Source organism: Protopterus annectens, chromosome 12.part0 (genome assembly GCF_019279795.1).
Source record: "Protopterus annectens isolate FY-2018-M chromosome 12.part0, PAN1.0, whole genome shotgun sequence".
NCBI lineage: Eukaryota > Metazoa > Chordata > Ceratodontiformes > Protopteridae > Protopterus > Protopterus annectens.
The window spans coordinates 263,352,447-263,373,128 of record NC_056746.1 but is presented as its reverse complement, the minus strand read 5'-3'; the positions used below and the strand labels follow the sequence as shown (position 1 = coordinate 263,373,128).

At 41.2% G+C, this 20,682-nt stretch overlaps 1 protein-coding gene across 1 annotated transcript in view; it reads left to right on the top strand.

The window, feature by feature from the left end:
* LOC122816494 (glucagon receptor-like) overlaps positions 1–20,682 on the top strand; it is a 2,063,211-nt gene that overhangs the window by 1,659,535 nt on the left and 382,994 nt on the right. Inside the window, exon 8 of the mRNA XM_044089325.1 lies at positions 14,722–14,828. Coding sequence (XP_043945260.1) covers positions 14,722–14,828 — 107 coding nt within the window. The remainder of the gene's footprint in view (positions 1–14,721; positions 14,829–20,682) is intronic.

Below are 20,682 nucleotides of genomic sequence, written 5' to 3'. Positions count from 1 at the left end.
AGAAACTATGGAGTGTTACTGTGTAATACAGAGCATGTCACCCTGCCCATGTGTCCACTATGCATGTACATGCAGACAGTGCACCTCCACCATTTCCACAACTGTACACTGGCAGATATGTGCTACACACATCCCACACATACTGTCAACTCTCTAACACATGCTGCCAATACTGCACACATCAGCCAAGTGGCACGTGGGCGGACAATATACAATTGGAACTAACACTGGTGTAAACAACACTACAATGACAATCATAGCTTTAATGCATCATGCATGCTCAGCTACACCTTCAGGCATATCATTATACTCTACTGCTGACAACATGCTAACATTGCTATACTGCTATAAAGACACCCAGTGCATCAGCACCATGGTAGCCTGCTCCTGCATCGATGATACAGATGACAGGAGGTGGCACAGGTTTCATCATATGCACAGGGTGTGTTGTTGGTCTCCCAGAGGCCTACAGTGAGCCATCCAATCAACATGTATGTGTGTGTGTGTGTGTGTGTGTGTGTGTGTGTGTGTGTGTGTGTGTGTGTGTGTGTGTGTGTGAGGGGCAAGAATAATGGTATGGGCCAATGTTTATGTAATGTGTGTGTGTATGTTTTAGCCCTAGGTGTCTGGATTATGTGTGTGTGTGTCTGCATGCACACAGTTCCACCATGTGACTGCCACATACGGGTACTTGTGGGACAGCCACAGACTGTACCTGCGAGACTTTACAGATCACCGTCTCTGGCCACGGATATGTTACCTGTGCCTGGCAGGGGTGCTACTGACACTATCAGGTACCAAGCCAGACTGGGTACTATCCCCAGAAGTAGATGGATGTACACTGGACCCAGGTCCCTGCTGGGACTGTCCAGAGCCACGTGCACGTGGTCTTCTAGGAGGTTCTATGGACAGCCCACTCCCAACATTGCTGGGGCTGGTACTGGCACTACGGGAGCAGCTGTTGCTTGAGGGATGTCCGTGGCGACTGCCAGCTGCTGATGTTGCTGGCATACCTCCACATCAACGACTCAACCATCCCGCACTGTCCTGACACATGGACATAACATTGCAGAGGACATCTAGTGTCTCTCCCCAATGTCTATCAGTGACCTCAGTGTAATTGCGGATGGCACCAGCTAGGTCATGGATACTGTCTATTACGGCGGTATTATGTGCCCTCTGTGCCCTCAGTCCCTGTCTGGTGTATCATTCCATACGTGCCTGTTTCTCCATGACAGTCTGGAACATGCGTGAGGTACTCAGACCTGTGACACGTCTGCCAGTGGCATGATGGGCAGCAGTGCTCTGACGAGAACCCCTGGACATCTGCCTATGTGGTACCCTTCCAGACATCTTGGTATGGCTGCTGTGTCGGGATGCATGTGCCATGGATACCACACTGTCCTGGCCAATGCCGGCTGTACACTGTCCCTCTGCTAAGGGCAGTGGTGATGGATGTATTGGCAGTATAACTGTGTGCATGGATGGGGTGGACACTTGTGTAGTGTCGATTGGTGGCCCAATGATAGACCCTGGCAAACATGCCTGTGCCTCAACCCATCTATCATGATTGTCACTATCATGCTCAGTGACATCAGTTTCCCTGCTGTATTGAACCAGCCCAGTATCAGCACCTGTGAGAGGGAGACAGGAAACATACTTTACGACCTGTACATGATGTCAGCACACATGCACACATGCACACAGGAACACATGCTCACATGAACACATGCACACATGCACACATGAACACATGCACACATGAACACATGCACACATGCACACATGAACACATGCACACATGCACACATGCACACATGAACACATGAACACAAATACACTCCTCACTAGTACAGACACACACACACACACACACACACACACACACACACACACACACACACACACCACCAGCAATCCCGAACATAATCAATAGCGTGTGATGTTGGGGTACAGTATCACAAGCCAAACATCTATATCAAATGTGACAGAATGTAGGACGTGTGTTGCTCAGCAGCATGCAGTGTGAGTGTAGACAGCCATTGCTAATAACAGTATACATGGCGTTGATGCATGTGTGTTTTGTTCAGTGAATGGCTTCACACTGGAACGCAATGTGTACATGGACACAACATTGCTGTGCAGGTATTAAAAGCCCTGCAATGTCCTGTGCACCATCAGTCAGAGGTATACATACCATGTCTGGATGTGTATCAGTGTGTCACATAGATAACCATTTCTGATTAGAGCATCTGTGTCTTTAGCAGATGATTGTGGGCACAGATGTAGCACATGCATGCTATGTATACACACAGGATGATTGGTGCATGTATACCTGATGGAATACCATTGCTCAACATAGCCATTGTACAGTGGTTATGGTGAGTGTAGGACATATTGTGGACATGCCAGTGCCAGCCATGACATGGCATGCTACCACACAACTGCAACATGAAACATCACACATACACAATGTGTGTCATGTGACCTATACACCCCATAGCATTACAAGACATATGTGTGTCACTTTCTACAAATGGGGATTGCTATGCATATTGCATATAGGTGCATATGTCTGCACACACACAACATTGAGGTGCATAGCAGTTCATGATATGTGTATTACTGTGGCCACTGTAACTGGATGGGGTGTAGTACCATGAGCCATCATCATGCAGCATCATGTGGTCACTCAAGGCTACTAATGTGTGCCAGACCGGCACATAGCATGCTGTACCTGAACTGCAGTACCATGGCTACATTCACCATTTCATGGCCAGTTGTTACATGGGTTTGTGAGGTGCTCAATAGGGGGCATTGCCTAACATGAATGTGTTATGTGTTGAAGAGTGTTGCACAGCCACATGTGAGGCATCTACCCCTCAGGTATATTAAGTGTGCTGTGTGGATGAGGTTTGGGATAGTGTAGTGTAACCTTACAGCGTGTGTCTGAATAAGCCATGTGTAGCACGTTAACATGTACTGCGTATGACAAAGGTGTGTATGTTGTGTGCATGTGTATCGACTCTGCCTATCCGATGTCCACTACAGTGTTGCCACAATTGTGTGGGATGCTCTGTGTATTGTATGTGTTTTAGGCAGCTACCCACATTACTAGGATGTGCATAGTCTCACAGCAAACATGCACAGCATGCATTATGCGTAGGTGTGTTACATGTACATAGCCTACACCTCACCTATGACATGCACATTTAATTAGCAATATGAAAGGTATAACACACTCACCAGCATGGCTCTGCTGCCTTGCTGTCACACCAGAGGGACCTACAAGGATATCAGACACTTTGTCAGTGGCAACAACTGTGGCATTGCTACTGTGTGCTTGCAATCTTACACTAGTACAACGGTGGACAGTCACAGGCCTACAGATTATATTCCTAATTATTAGTATTGCACAACACTAGGCACCACATCATCTAACTACACAGTACACATCTCACATAAGCATGCTCTACCAATAGAGGTAACAGTATTCTACAGCTATGCCATGTTACCTGCACGCTCCATGTCAACTTGCTGGGTGGCTCCAGCCTCCATGATGATACATGTTAATTGTTGTGGTTGTGGTTGGCCAGGAGCCACCTGGCTCAGGAGCAGCTCCTCCACTCTGGTGAGGGGGGGATGGATGGCTACCCCCCACCTGTGGCAAGCTGTTGTCTGCGGATATCAGATGCACGCTGCCGGACATGTCTAATTAAATCACTGCAGTGATGGCGTACCTGCTCATATGTCCGGTTATGCATGCCTATGTCATTTACCCTACGGACAAGTTCTTGCCACAGCGCAGCCCGCTTATGCTGGTCCGGGCTGGTTCTGGAGAACAGCAGTGCATAGTGCTGCACCAGGCTCACTGTGATGGCTTCCTCCTCGGCTGTGTTATATGCCGAGTTACGATGGTGGGACATTACCCTGGAAGACAATTAAACAATATGTGTGAGCAAGTCATGTGGCACACGTAACATTCTAAAGTACAAATATAAATTAACTGCCATATATATCAACCTATTGGCTGTCAGAAGATACACACTTTCAATACCACATATCAGTTCTCAACACACAGATACCTGACAGTGCCTGGCACACACTATATATCAAACCATGTTTTGCACAGCAACAAAGTTATAACAGTATGTAAGACTATACAACAGTACATGGCACACTGTATGTGACACAATGCACCACCTAGTCACAGGAGGTATATATCATGCTAATGCATCATGAAATATGTAATCCATTGCAATGAATGTAAAGTCCACTGACACTATTACCAGTATACCATACTAGTCGTTGATGGAGGACCCCTGCCTAACATATGTGCACATTCGTTAATATAGGTGGCATACTGCTGTACTAGACTATACATGTTGCTAGATACGCAGTTACAACCTGTAACACACATATGACCGAGGCCATGGTACAGACATACCCACACACACAGCAGACATACATAACAGACACAAAGGTATGGCAACCCTGGTGACCTTTACCTTTGTGCCTTACAGTACTGTGTGTCAGTAGTTACCAGACCTTATGCCTGAGGTATGTAATCTGTGAAGACTACAGGGAACACACATAACAGTGGTTCCAATAAATGTGCATGTACACCATACTGTGCTGCTTAGGCATACAGCTTCAGGTAGTACTACAGTTCATACAGGAGTTGGATTCACCAGCAGTAACACCCAATATGCATACATGTACTGCTTTAGCCCACAATTGGACACCCCAGTCGACAACAAGGGACTACGTCAGACCGTATGGCACACTGCTTTTTCTGCCTAACAATTGCATACACATCTTTTGCTGGGATCACAGCTAGGACACATAATACCATGACTGAGACATTTCCCACTAAGCTATCACACATATACCGAACTCTGACACATTCACCAACACATTCACCATCACACTCAGTCAACCTCACATATCGATTATTGCAACATGTACATGTGGGTGTGTATCTCTTCATAGGTAGGTAAGAGGCTATTGGCCCTAGGGCCTATAGAACTCTAGCCATATGCTACCCTGGCCTCTGACACACAGGTATTTAAATTACACGTGGCCCAGTCAAGCAGAGACACTGAGGTGATTGCCTGGGTGTATTCACTATCTCCCATACAAGCTCCATGATTATTTATGACGACTGCTAATTAGGAGTTTTGTTTGCTATGGATAGTTGGTTAGTTCCAGAGTATGGGATGTCTCTGAGATAGGAATCTATCCCTCCAGCATGTGCTGTTTATTGTGGTCAAAGGGTTTGGGTCCCTAGAGCGTGTAGCTTGTACAGATTGTGATTTGTTTACGTGGAGCATGTTCAACAGATCTGGGTTTGACATAGCTTAGTATGTCAGTCAGTGGTCACCTCTGGATAGGCTGTATGCGACACAGTCTAGTTGTGGGTTTGTGTGACAGTCTGCATAGGGCATCTGTTTGACGCCGGTATCACTCTTTGTGAGGTATGTCTGTGTCCTTTCCACTTGCTGTAGATGTCTTGTGAGGTACATTCCACATGGGCATTTTACTCTATACCGGGTTTTATGTGTGTGGAGTAGAGGGGAACACTGACCTATTTTCCTTGGATGACACACCTTTTGTGATGACGTGTGCCACGTAGATGGATTACATGACTAGTGTGGCACTGTGACTATCGAAGGGGAGACTACTGTCCACCTGTGTCCCATGGTCTCTTATCACACCTTCGGTGTTGAGTAGACTACCACCCATGTGGTAGTTCATGAGTACTGAGTCTTTGCAAGGAGGGATGCCAATACTGTGTCAACATTGAGCTTGAGCCATGGCTTTGTCACCAGGCATCTGTTGCAGTAATTATGACCCTGTCTCTCTCTCTCTCTCTCTATATATATATATATATATATATATATATATATATATATATATATATATATATATACACACACATACATATGAACATCCATTGCTGTACATATAGATATACATATAGGCACATATACAGTCCACCTGTCATGGTGGGTATATCAAGTATGGGAAGGTTGTGATGTATACAGTTATGTCATAACATTGCACAGTGTTGTGCAGAATGCATTGAAGGTGTTCTCAGCCCATGTAGCTTTAGCAGGCCTCACTGGCTGCAGCACTGCAAACCTGATGAACCATACCCACAGCATTTAACCACCACATGTCATATACAAGCACTGTATGCTGTCTGGTCTGCCACACACTACAACCTACATAGATATATGCACATAACAACCTTCAACAACATATATATATCCACCTTTCACAAACAGTTGCAGTATGTCCCTTGCTCAATGCACATGTACAGATGCTAATATATCTGACACAGACAGATCTCTCCATATGTGTGTGCCATACACACACAAGGACCACACTGTTGTAAGTACATGTACCTCACATCTGACCTGTTGAGCCTTGCTGCAACATGAGCAGGTGTCACATGTGAGCACACAGTAATATTAGAGGGTGTATACATAGCTGCTAATGCTGAATTAGCATACTAGCCTGGTACAGCTGTTGCCAATGCTAAGCTACACATTAATATGACTATCATGCATTTGTTACTCTGTCACATCCATGTTTGCATAACCATATGGGCTACTACCCCAAACAGACATTGTACACACTACTGTACAGAACACAGATAACATGGATCAAATGTTTGACATTTAATGCTGAACTACATATGTCACCGTCACATCCCACTGCACACAGCAACACACTCATTTCCCCATGCCAGTGGTTATGCAGGGCATCTGTGCATCGATACATACTGCTGCCACATATGGATGATTCAAACTATATAGAGTACTCTTCATTAACATCTACTACATTCCAGTAAATACATAGCTGTTACATACCTTGCCTTTGTATGTGTTCGTATATGTTGCTATATATCCTGGTATACTTTTTTACCAATATACTTTTAGCTTTCAGTATCTCTTTTACTGTTCAAGATTTTTGTTAAATAGATGTATATTTCAGAATATATTGTTTTCAATATTTTCTTTTTTCAATACTTTTTTCATTTTTTTCTATATATTTTCTTTCAATTTTTTTCCAGTATATTTTATTTCAATGATTTTTTTCAATATAGTTTCTTTTCAATATATTTTTTCAATATTATTTCTGTTGTTAGTATACTGTTTTTTTTCAATATATTCTTTTTGTTATATTTCTTAACTTTACATCACTTTTTTTTTTCTTTCTCTCTCCCTCCGTACCTGCAGTGAAATTATTGCATGTGTGGACAGCAAGTACAGCCTGCTTTTATAGGTATCTGCACATGTGCATGTGATGGCCTCTGTACCAGTTGGTGGCCACCATTTGGCAATTGTATGCAGCCTGCTGTGTGGTACTTGCAGTACTCACTGTCATAGCAACCCAGTGCTATAAATTGCTAGGTCAGGTAAGCGTAGCCCTTTCAGAATTCCAGAGTGGGGACCATGCTTGTTTGCTGTGGACACCGTTGTGTAACTCAGAAGGTTGGTATACTTCTTCTAACTGTTGCTAAGGGTGTAGCCAGTTATTTGTATGTTGTACTCAGACCTGAATGTTGCCTCTTCCAGTACACAGTTGACAGTGTAGAATTGTACTCACCCCTAGAAATGCTAACACAAGATACATGGGAGTATAGAGTTTCTTTACAACATCCACAATTAGCTGCCATACATATGTAGTTATTGCGATGTTTTCATTTGGCACATGAACTGTTTGGCTATACTATGGATATTAATGTACTCACTTCTGCACTGTTTGTGCTTTTTATTTTGTTGACATTATCACAGGATGCTCGTGTAAATGGACAATTCCAGTACTGAGTATGCCTACCTACATCCTTGCTGTACCTTGAACACACCAGTATTCTGTACATTTGAGTGGGGATTGTTCTGCTATAATACTGTATGGGGGTTGTAAAGAGCTGCTGTAACAGTATTTACTGCTAGAATGTCTGGTTCTGTTATCACAGTCATGTAATGCAATTCCACAACAACTGCTTTTAAAGTTCCACAGAACAGGTTTTATGTTATGGCATTCCTATCTTTCCTTTACATTCACACATTCTGATGCATGATATATATATTTCAGCAACATCCTGATGTATACCTACTGTGACCTAGTGGTACTTCATGCAGTCTAGTGTGTCCAAGGTCCAGGGTTCGAGACTGACAGTGGTGTTTTATTTTGCTGCTGAGCAGAACAAGGCCCCTCATATGTAGGGTGACTAAGGCACTTTTAAGCAGTTGTAAGCGGGATTGCGCGACACTTAGCAATACTTAGCTAAGTGCACACATGCGCACACTCACTCAAACCCACTTACTGCTGCTTAAAAGTGCTTACTCCCGCTAACCCCCGCGCTCATTTCTTTGAAAGAAAAGAAAATGGGGAGATAGGAAAGTGGTGAAAAAGGGGTACAAAGAGGGAAAGACAGTAGGGAAAACAGCTCAGGATGTGCAGGATGGGTGTAGGGAAGGTCTATAGCTGCCAATTTCTTTACCAGCAACAGCTGTGCATATACTAGTAATTTGAAGGGAATTTTGAAACCTTCCACCCCTGAGAGAGAGGTGAGGACAACAAAGTATGTTATACTGACAACTGAATTTCAGTTTCTGTGTCCAGCGGACATCTGTGCAAAATGGGCAGCTATGTATGGGGCGTAATTTTTTTTTGGGAGCAGATTGCCCATTTTTTTTTTCAGGTGAGAGTGGAATGTGGGGTAGGGGAAGTAGGTATGTTTTGGGAGGTAGGTTGGGGAGGTAAACAGACAAGACAAACAAGATGCATACAGGGGTGGAATATGACACATGGGGTGGGTGAACACAATTGATGGGGAAGGAGGTTTGGAAATCGCAAACCCATGAGCCCACAGATGGTAACAGTGGAACTGAGATCCCCACCCATGGGCAGTCACCACTGCATCTTCACAGCCCAGAGGGTGGCTGTGCTGGGGGCTGCATAGGAGGGGCAGGCTCACCCATGAGTCATGCCACTCTTGCCTTGAGCTGGCGTAGGGGATCAGCGACTGAATGCTGGATCTCCCTATGCACCACAGGCCCTCCTCCGGCCACACCTGCACGGGGGAGATGAGCCCTATCCCCTGCAGTGCTTCCACCCAAAGGTGGCACAGGGCCAACGGAGTAGGAAGTCCAGGGCTGGGCACCGGACCTGCTGGTGCCAGGTGCCATCACCAGCTGAGGTGGGACAGGTGGGTCCACTGGGACCGGCCTTCCCATACGTTCTGTGTTTAGGTGAATTTAATGACATTATAGCCAACAGCATTCCAAATTAGTTGTAACAGCATGCAGTAATATTCCCATTAACCCAACATACCAGAGTTCCAACAGTTGAACAGCAAGCATTACACATGCATATATTGAACGACAGTGGACATTCCAACAGCATGCAGGATTGATTGGTGGCAACAGGCCACCAAGATTGTGGTGTTTGAACAGGGCACATGCATCAAAGTTATGCAGATATTTATAAACCAATAGGACATATGTCCCAACAAATATTTTGAAATTACACATACCCATTGAGATGTGGAATTGCATTGTTTATGCACATACAGTAGGGTGTAAAAAGATACCTCCATTAACAACTTATATGAACTTATATTTTACACTACATTCCTATTGACTGCAGGTATATATCCCCTACATGTATTATTACACTAGGCAATGTCCATTACATTGTGGGATGTGTTTTGCTAGTTCCTTATGTACCTGACCTGGATCTGTTATGCAAACTGTCCAGGATGCAGATGTTACTGCTACGTATTTATATCTTTTATTTATATTTATATGTCTACATATCTGGATGTGTTCGGGTGACATTATCAGTTATATTTTAACAACCCCCTACATTTCTAGCAGCACACTGACATTTCCGGTGCACACAACTGTAAGCTACTCATGTGCCAGATTTACCTATACATGCCAGGTTTGAAACTACAGTTGGGGACTGTATATATGCTTAAGAGATACTGGCACTCCCTTCGTACTCTTTCTATGGGCCTACCCAAGTGTGGGTTGACAGCGCTTAATACAACACTACTATTTCTATACTGCAAGAGTACATCAACATTTCAAATAAAGTGACATGGACACACTACTGGTGTTATACCTTTATTAATTACATTACACACTTTTCTAATGGCGCCCTCATTTATTTTTTATTACAGTGCATGCAGCCATCTTATTCAGGATGTATTATACCTTCATTTATGGTTTGCAACACTCTTTTTCTGGCTCTCTCACTTATTCCATATAACAATACATGCAGAGAGATAATTCAGGACTTATTATACCTTTATTAACGGGTTACAACACTCTTTTTCAGGCTCTCTCACTTATTTTGCATAACAGTTCATGCAGACACGTTATTCAAGCCTTATTATACCTTTATTATTGGGCTGAGACACTTTTAGCCAGGCTCTCTCACTTATTTTATATAACAGTACATGCAGAAAAATTACTAACCTGCCTGGTGGCGCAGCCTTAGCAGCCTATCTGCATAGGCTTGCTGATTCGCAGCACAGACACCTGCAGCTGTGAAGTAAATGAAGTGATATTGAGACATATACCTATCCATACTATCGACTATACTAGCAATCTTTACATACTTCAGTCCATGGCTACCTACTCAGTAGTGGGGCATTTTGCATCCCACAGGCCTCCTGTATCCATTGGTTCAGTAGGTCCTGCTTGCGTCTCTTCAGGTCTGCATGGTGATGTCTAACCTGCTCACCAGTCCAAGGGATGCCTGTGGCACTGGTGAGTTCATGTGTGAAACGGTTCCAGGCCTCCGTTTTGTATTCCATGCCCTGGAACTGGCCCTGCAGGAGTCTAGCATCATGTCACTGGATGAGGAGCCAAACCATCAGTTTTGACTCCTCAATGCCCCACCGTTGCGCTCGGAAGCGAGAGCCCTCTCTGACACCTGCCATTGCTGCCTGCAGATGGAAGCTGCAACCAGTTATGGCGAGTATTCCCGCCTCTGGATCTTAAATATGCCTCATTTCCCACACTTATTTGTAATTGGCCGGATTTGAAAGTTCTCAACTGAGTGTACACCTGCTTAGCACTGGGTAAACTTTGATTCATATGTATATGTGTGTTGACAGCCCATGAGTATCAAATGCTGTCATGGCTTAGTGGATTCGTACTGTGATTATGGTGCACACTATCCCAGGTTCGAGACCTGTCATTGTGTTTTTATTTTACTACTGGCCTGACCGGTAGGGGGTGTGGCTGGGTTTAGCCGACTTTGCTCAACTTTGCCCAACATTGCTCGACGTTGCTCTATGTTGCCCAACGTTGCCCAAAGTTGAGCTAGTTAGCGCGGTGCACACCTCCACACAAGCATATTTAGTTTTCACGGGTTGGTGCGATGCGCAGCTCTGCACAAAGCTATTGCGCTAGTTAAAGCAGTGCTTAGCTATGGGCAATTATTCTTAAATGTGCTTAATACTGGTAAACGTTGCTTAGCAGTGCTTTACATTACTTAAGATAGGTTACATATGCGTTCATTATTATGCATGACCGTTTCACTTTCTTATATATATTTAAAATATCGTTCACTACTACACAGGCCATTTCGATGCATTTTAATGTGATTTAAAAGGTAAATGTCAGGAATTATTTTTATGCATGGATTTCCTACATAAAATGGAAAGGGGAGTGGTGGGACTCGAACCGGGAATGCCTCCTCTTTGTGCGAAGGCTCTACCACTACACTATTGCTATTTGGCTTAATTTGCATATAAGTGGTTTATTATCCTCTTCGATGTCTAAACTGCTAACTGTAGCTAAGCAATGGGCAACAACCACACACACACACGTGCAAATATGACCAGCTATATGGTGAATAATAAAAAAAAAATTTGTTTTACATTTTATTTCATTTGTACAGGGCTTTTTAATGTGGGGGAGTGTAGTGTTGGGGGTATACACATTTGAGTGGACTCGCTCATATCTGCTGACATTTGCAGAGTTAAGCACTTGCAGGGGCGTTGATATTTGGACTGCTCGGCAGTCTGACATGCCCCCTGCACTCCTACATGCTCCGTGTTAGCCTGGGAGTTGAGTCAGCGCACCCTCATGCATATGCATGATGCACTGACGTCTAACTCTTAGACGGCAGTCTCTGAGTAGGACTTTGTTCGTCCTACACGGAGGATTACTGAATCCCCCCAATATCTTGTTCACAACTGTCTTGAAAGATTTGTAAGGCATGACTTAAAGTAGGATTGAGCGTTGAATGTTTTTTAAATACAATACCTAAATTAGTAACATTCCCTGGGACTCATTAATGCCTGCACTAAGTGGACACTGTTCTGAGTGAACAGACACATAAGCATAACTCACACCTTCTTCCGCCTAAATTTAGTTTTCCTACTGATTTTCTTGCAGCCTTAAATATCAAAGGGGATTCATAAAGGTTATCACAAAGTGTAGACTATATGTATACTTAGTGTACTCTTTCTGAGTGATTAGAAAGCACAAAAATGTGGGAGGACTGCTCTTAAATAAAATCATGGACACAGTGTACATTTATTGTAGGCATTAATAAATTCGGATGTGTAAAATATATTATAAATTCGTAAACATCCTTACAACAAGTAATGTTTTAGCTAAATCTACTCTTGTACTAGGTATAAAGGATAGTTATTTATTTAAAGTACTTTTCTGTGCAGGAAAAAATAGCTTGTTGGTATAAATGAAAACAATTAACCAAAGTACTATTGTCCATTGAATCATTGCTTCCCCTTCCTTTTTCTCTCCCTCCCCTGTATCCTCCTCCCTTTTCAGCACCTGCATAGTTGTTAGTGTTATGGCTAAGGCTAACAGAAAGGATAAATATCACTCCTTGCTGGGTACCAGAGGTAAATCTGAAACTGAAGTAATAGAAAATAGTATTACTTGCCTTTTGTTAGTTTCTTTCAGTGTGAATGCCACATGCATTAAGAACATTATTAAAGAAAATTGTAAAATACTGAAGGAACACAACTACCTATATCAAGTAGCAAGGGAAGCCCCAATGCTTGTTAACAAGAGGGTAGCTAATTTAAAATATTTGTTTAAAAAAAAATGAAAAAAACTATGTCAGACTCTTAGAAGTGCAACGGTGCAAGTGTGGGTTTTGTCAGCAATGCAGGTGTATTAATGAAGGTGTTTATGTAACTATGCCCATCAACAAAATGTGTTTGGCTCTAAACAGTATTATACCCTCATTTCCAAAGGAGTCGTGCATTTAGCTAAATGTAACTAATGTGAAGTATTCTATGTAGATAATGTCACTCATCTTGTATATTCAAATAAGACAATGTGGCTTGAGTGTTTGTTTAAGCAGTTTATTACACACAAATACATCAGAATGGATGACAGAAACATTAGACTTAAACAAACTAACTTACTGACTGCTGCACACATACATGCTTTCACTCTGGCTGCTCATTCAAAATGTCACTCTTGTTTGCATGTGCTCAGTACTTATATGCACGTGCCCACTGACTGGAATGTCTCTTAAAGGTACAACGCACATTCTGATCTGCAGGTAAGACTATTATGAGATTAAATTAAGGAATTTATCAGCATGCATCAGATTGAGAGTGAATTCTACAGGCATTCCCTGAGATATGATGGGTTTAGAATGTATTTATTTATTTATTGTTTTGTTTGTTTTGGATAGGGTGAACTTTGATATCAGCAATGGAAACATTAAAATACCTTTAGAAAAATGTTAATTATAATGACAATTAGCACTGGATGACAGTATGCTCCCAAGCATCAACAATTAATTTCCAGTACGATCTTTTTAAAAAAGGAGTAAATGTCCTGGAGAAAGGCTTTTTTGTGTTGTCAAAGTTAGAAGGGAGGAAGATAGACAAAATCTAGGTAGGCTTTAACTGACTCCTTTAGCAGAATATTTATACATGACCTTTGGGGCTGATAACTGCTAGTTATAAATGTCACATCGACACCCATAGGATGTGGGTAATTGAGAGTTTCAAAGTATGAGCTCCACACACATAGGTTGTAGGTGTTATTTAGCAGTAACAAAATTCTGCCTCCTATTATAACTTCTCTCAGTGTCTATAGTGTGTGCACGAATATGTAGGAATCCTGCAATGTACTGGAGTCCTGTCCAGGACTGGCTGTGTATCTCATCTGGGTATTTGCTTGGTAGGGTCTCATTTCCCAAAATCCTAAACAGGACAAAATGATACTGAAAATAAATGAACGATTGAATGTATTTGTGTCCTCACACTGATTTTGTGATGCTCAGTATTTCTTGGAAATGATAACTAAAGAACAACATGTAACAATATGTGTTACTGTCTAATAACATTACCCCATGAAAATCCTGATTCACAAGGAAAAAAATTATGATCTGGTTTCTCTCTGCAGTAATGTTACAGTGCAACATATCCTATAGGGCCTTACTGTGATTATACAATGGGTCCTTGTTAATATGGATAATAGTGTTCCCCTCCCCACCATAATAGCTGATGTAATCACACTAATGTTACTACAGTCTGAATTTGTGTAGTTATTGTACAGAGATATATATGGTGATGCTGAGCCAGAACTTCATGATAAAGGAAAATTTAATGACAATACTTATAATGAGCACCATAGGCACATTGTCAATAATAACCATCACTTATCACATGCATAAATAATTGTTTTTATCTTTAAGGAAGGAACTGGGCGAATAATGGACAGCTTTAAGATCCTCTATACGATCGGATACTCTGTCTCCCTGCTGGCTCTCATTTCTGCGTTGATCCTCCTTGGTGCTTTAAGGTAAATCTTGATCTTAATTTGCTACAAACATGCATTTGTAAGGCAGAGACAAACATCACAGAATACCTTTATATAAACCATTACAGATATTGTGATCGTTGTCTGCTACTGTTACAGGCTGCCTTATGGAATATAGCAATGCCATACGAGCACCAAGACATGACTGCATTTATGTGACATAATACATGATTCAGAGATGTCTGACTTCTTGTTACAGTTGTCAAATCCATAAACTGACAGATACACATTAAACTCTGAAAACTGGATTTGTCAAAAATATTTGATGCCATAAAAAGAACAAAATCAGATGGTGGGATTTTGGGGACTAAGGTCAAAGGGGAAAGGTGTATAACAGGTGTGCGGATTGGTGCAGCAGTCAATCACAAACAGAGACACTTGAGTGAAGCTCATCTCTATGCTTGGTTGCTTTTATGGAGCAGATGACAGATGTGTTAGCTTTAGTCTGAAAAGCCTAGAAATCCTAATTCTGAAAATTTTTACAATACAGACAGACCCATTTCTTAACTGCTGCTGCAGCTGTACTAAGCTGCTTCAATTTGTTTGGGGAGTCAAAAATCCATCTTACAGATATGTTTTATGAGCAAGCATGATGTTGCACAACTTTGTTATCAGGGCTGGATTCAACAAAGCCTACACTATGTGGACACTGCTCTGAGGAACAGACAACACAGACATAACTCACACCTTCTTCCTCCTAATTTTAGTTTTCCTACTGATATTTTTGCTGCTTTAAATATTGACAGGGATTCATAAATGTTACCACAAAGTGTAGACTACATGTACACTTGGCATAATCTTTCTGCGTGACTAAAAATATAAAAATGAGATAAGAATTTTATTGAATACATATCGTGTACACTTAGTGTAGGCTTTATTGAATCCCAGCCTTGTCAGTATCACAATGTCAAGGGAACCATATCAGAAAATGATAGATTACACATTTGGATTTGTGTTACACAATTCCCTTCTTTTCAGAATGCTAACACAATGCTTCTTAGCCTCGGATAACCTTGAACATTCATTGTTAAATGTCGATGCTCACATTTAACCTGCTTTCGATTTTGTTTAGTAGTTTCTTACTTGTACAAGCAGAAAGAGGACAAGTTGGAAGGTGGGCTGTGAACTGAGAGACACACATTGTTAGTCTGTCAGTGGGTGTGATCTGCAAGAGCAAAGAGGTTGTGTGACTTTCTCGGGGACACAAATTGTCAAGCTGGGGTGATGGCATGTGTATATATAATTCTCCAATGTGCACCTCAGAAGATACAGAGCAGTGACTCCTCTACTGCAGAAAACACTGTATTACTACTTTGCTGTGCTCTGATTTTGTGTCTGAACGATAGAGGGGGCATACAGACAGAATATCATGTCTTATCTTTAATGTATTTTAGCAAAGGTCTAAAACAACTTTGAATAATAGTAGATTGTTCTGAAGAGACATTAGCCTGCTTCTATCTAAATACAAAAGTTTGATGGTTTTCTTCAAAACATGCTCTCCTTTATCATTTCCTGACTTACCTTATCCTTCTCAGAATTTCACTTTGTTTTTTACTAGAACCAAGAATCATGTGACATATCTCATATAGTTCTGTACATCTTTTCCACAGATTAATTTTCATCCATGCTATCTTTAGATGAAAAAAAAATGTTTGCGAATAAGGATGCTAACTGTTGAACAAATGGTTTTCTTTATTATCCAGGCTTTGGTTACATTTATAATCTATATTTAATAATGTTGTTGTTCTATAATTTTTAGTTTTAAACAGATTATTGTCTTTCTTAGGTACAGAATAAATGTTTTGTCAAAGGGGTATGTATGTCATGGTGCCATTTGTACCATTTGTTCTCACTGAGTTCACTTACATATTATAGGTACTTTTCACCTTGATGGTAAAATACAGGTATGCAAGAGCCAAAAAGTGCACAAACACTCTCATTCTTATCATGACTGCAACTGCCTAAAACCAAGACAAAAGCTTGTGATTTTTTTAACAATTCAACAAGAAAGAAAAACATTGTCCCTTGTATGGACTTTGAACCCAAAACCCATCCCATTCATTCCATGCAGTTGTCACTGCCACTACACCAAAAAGGAGCTTTGGGACAGTTTAGTACCTGATGATTTTTTTGAAATTGCAAATATTCAATCCAGAACAGCCATGAACCTAGTATTACATTAACAACTCAACAGGAAAGAAAAAGAGTGACCCTTGTCTGAGAATTAAACCCAAATGGACAATTTGCAGGTTTAGTCAACGGACAGAGTACAATAAATCATGAGAGACACTACATACAAACACATAGGTATACAGAAACATTCTGAGTGAAACAATATCATTTACAATATTTACAAAATACATAAAATAGAAAAAAGCTGCAGGGAGGGATAAGCAAATGGATGAGAGCGGTAAGAGTATAGAAAAAGGAAAAAGAGAAGAAATTACAGCTATATTTTGGCTGCATGACATACTGCATTATACATTACAGCCCTACCCTTCAGCTTAATGGTTACAGTCTATATATATATATATATATATATATATATATATATATATATATATATATATAAAATATAGTATAATGTAATATATATGATTCCCACAGCAACAAAAATCAGATCGACCATACATAAGACTGAATTTCTAAACATCGAACCTGTGAAAAATAGGAAAACAAGTTCCTTTCCCAGTCTTTATGCTAACCCCCCTGTAACACTAGCCTCCGATGTGTCTGAATTGTGGCTGTTATGGGAAGGTTTTTTTTAAGGTAAGGTGTTGGGTTAGGGTTGAGGAGAGGCAGGTTTAGCACACATTAATGAGGTGGCATAGACATATAGTGAATTAACTTGGGAATGGAACAATGGATACTGTGATCAGGACTCTGGCCAAAGGTTTGAGGATAAGGGAAAAAGAGAAGAAATCCAATGTGACTACACAAGAAAGTGAAGCTTATTTATTTACTTAAGGTACCTAAGGTAAATAGACTGAACCTAGGACCCCTTTTTTGAGTTACATCCGTCTCGCACAGAATATATGAAACACTATTCAATGACAACAGACACACTGTATACAGCAAGTAAGACTACACATTACAGTGTAGCTACACCACAGTTCATCCTGTAAGTATCAAACAACTGGTGATTAGAACAAACAACAGGACCTTCAGCAGGTGAAAGTGACAAGGAAGGGATATCAACAAGACGTAGTACAAGGAGGCAAACAGGAGGACAAGAAGTTGAGGGCTGCAAAGTTACAATTTGAAAGGGAGTTTCAAGAAGAGGACAACAGGGGATACAAAGGTGTGTTTAAGTATATAGCAGAAAGAAGAAACGGAAAGCGATACCTGCCAGGTTAAGTAAAGATGTGGGAGAGATCACAAAACACTGGAAAAGGTGCAGGTGACAAAAGAATACTTTGCTTTAGTCTTTTTACAAAAGAAAGCAAGAGGACAGTACCATGTTGGGACCACGTTAGGGCAGAGTGAGTAAGTAGTGGAGATATACCAGGACAGAGAGGGAGAAGAGAGAGTGAAGGAGCTTGCTTACTTCTGTAAAAGAGGACAAATCACAAAGACCTGATGTGCAGGCCTGCCTGTGTCCTTGTGAATCTGCCTAGTCTGCTGACTGAGATTTTTAACTTATCACTGGCCAATGCAAAAGTGCCTCAGGACTACAGGATAGCAAGAAAAGCACCTGTGTGCAAGAGGGATCAGAAGAAAGTCTGTGGAGCTTACGGACCCATTAACCTAAGGAGTGAGGACCACAGGACTGCAAAGCAGGTACCTTTGTACAATCAGGATAAGAAGAAAATCTGTGAATCTACTGGTCTGTTAGCCTAACAGCCTAAGGACTAAGAACTACAGGACATCAAGAAAGGAATCTGTGTACAAAGAGCAGAACAAAATGCAGAAAATGACATGCCCTTTAGCCTATCAACATAAGGCCTAAGAACTATAGAAGTGGAAGGAAGGTATCCTTGTACAAGGGGTAGCAGAAGAAAATTTGTGGATCTACTGACCTGATAGTCTAACAGCCAAAGGACTAAGGACTACAAGACAGCATATCTCTCAACCGTTCCAAATTCCATAGTATTTACCACTTTTGGGTTGAAAATAATAGGATGCTATGAATCCTGAGTGGCCCATTTAGATCCAGATTTCATTTTTATTTTGATTTTCCTTTTTTGTGTTCATGCTGATGTCATCACGCACCATCAGCATATCCCGCAGTGTTATCAATGTGCAGGGGAATGTATGATGATGTCAGCACCAAGAGATAGTTCTAGTCTGTCAAGCAAGCCTGTGAGCATGAGCCACAAGCATTTTGGTGGGGAAAAAAAGAACTGCTTGCTAACACACAGCACTCTGCACTATAGTGTTGGAGGCATTGCCTTGGACGAACCAAGAGAAAGGGAGAAGGAAGGAAGAAGTAAAGTTAATGCAAAAAAGCAAAGCAAATAGAAAGAAGTTATGTTAGTTGAGCCAGGCAGCCCGCCAAAGTGGACAAGACAAGTAGAGAGATTCAAAGGACTGACTTCTGGAGGGGTCACAGTGTGCGCAGCATGCGTACTTATTTTTGTTTTGCATTTATAGAGTAAACGTATTCCAGTCAGATGGGATTTTGGAAGGGTTATCCACAGATGGCAAAGAAGATTCACAGCAGAATCAGAGGAACAAGACTAGTCAGTAGACTCAAAGATAAACCATGCTGCAGGATGAGGAACTTATCATTTACTTCCTCCTCGAGGTAAGTAAATTTAAAGTTGTTAGTGAAAAAGGAAACTGAAAACAAAAAAAGTGCAAGGGCAATGTCAGGGACAAATCTTAACAGAATGTGAGAGGGAGAAATCCAGAAATAATCAGGGGCAAACAGGGACACTTTTAAAATATTAGCAATAAATATATTAACTTGAGACATTGGCGGAATAAGATCCTATGAATTAATATACATTTTCTGAAGTAAAAGCAGTCTGTAACTCTAATTACTGTCAATACATATTGTGTGATTCACCACCTTTTCTTCAAAAGTCAATAGTTTTAGGAGAGAAATGTGTATGAGTCAAATCCAGGTGCACTTAGAGGTATGAGTCAATGCCAAGCACCAGCAGCTACCAGATATGTTTACAAAACCTGTTAATGCACAGTGGTATTTAGGTAGCTACAAAAGCAGAACGCTCCAGAATCAGATTTATTTTATCCATTGATCAGAATGCTGTGATGGCTCACACATTGAAAGCAGCAAGAGTTGCTTGTTATACCACTGATTATTATGACAGACTTTAGTTTCCAGTTAGGATTAATAGACTGCATTTTTATACATGATGCTACAGTTACTGATGTATGCTATTTTAATGAATTTATGTAATGTGCAGCTAATGTGATGTCAGTATGTACATGCAAGAAGTGTAGTAGGGCAGAAAGTTTAATACATGCCCTTTGCCTGATACTTCCATTAAGATTGTTTGTTAATCTTATAAAGGAACTTTAACTGGGGTTTCTGTGTGGACGTGTATTTTCGGAGTTAATGTTAAATGGGGGAACATTTTCACAATTATCATTTGAATGTTGGTGTCCTACAGTTCCACTGGGATGGACAGAGTTACAGTATCGTGCATGCAAATTTTATGTTAATTAGTGTCCAGATTTTTGGCCTGTTGTACTTACTTTTCATGGGCATTTGTCCAGATTTTTGATGTCTCCAGGTTGAGAGGTATGCAAGACAGCAAGGAAGGAACCTGTGTACAAGGGGGAGCAGAAGAAAGTCCTGGTAAAAAGAGGCCCATTAGCTAAATATATGTGGTATGGAAAGTTATGGATAGAATCCAGAAGGACTTTC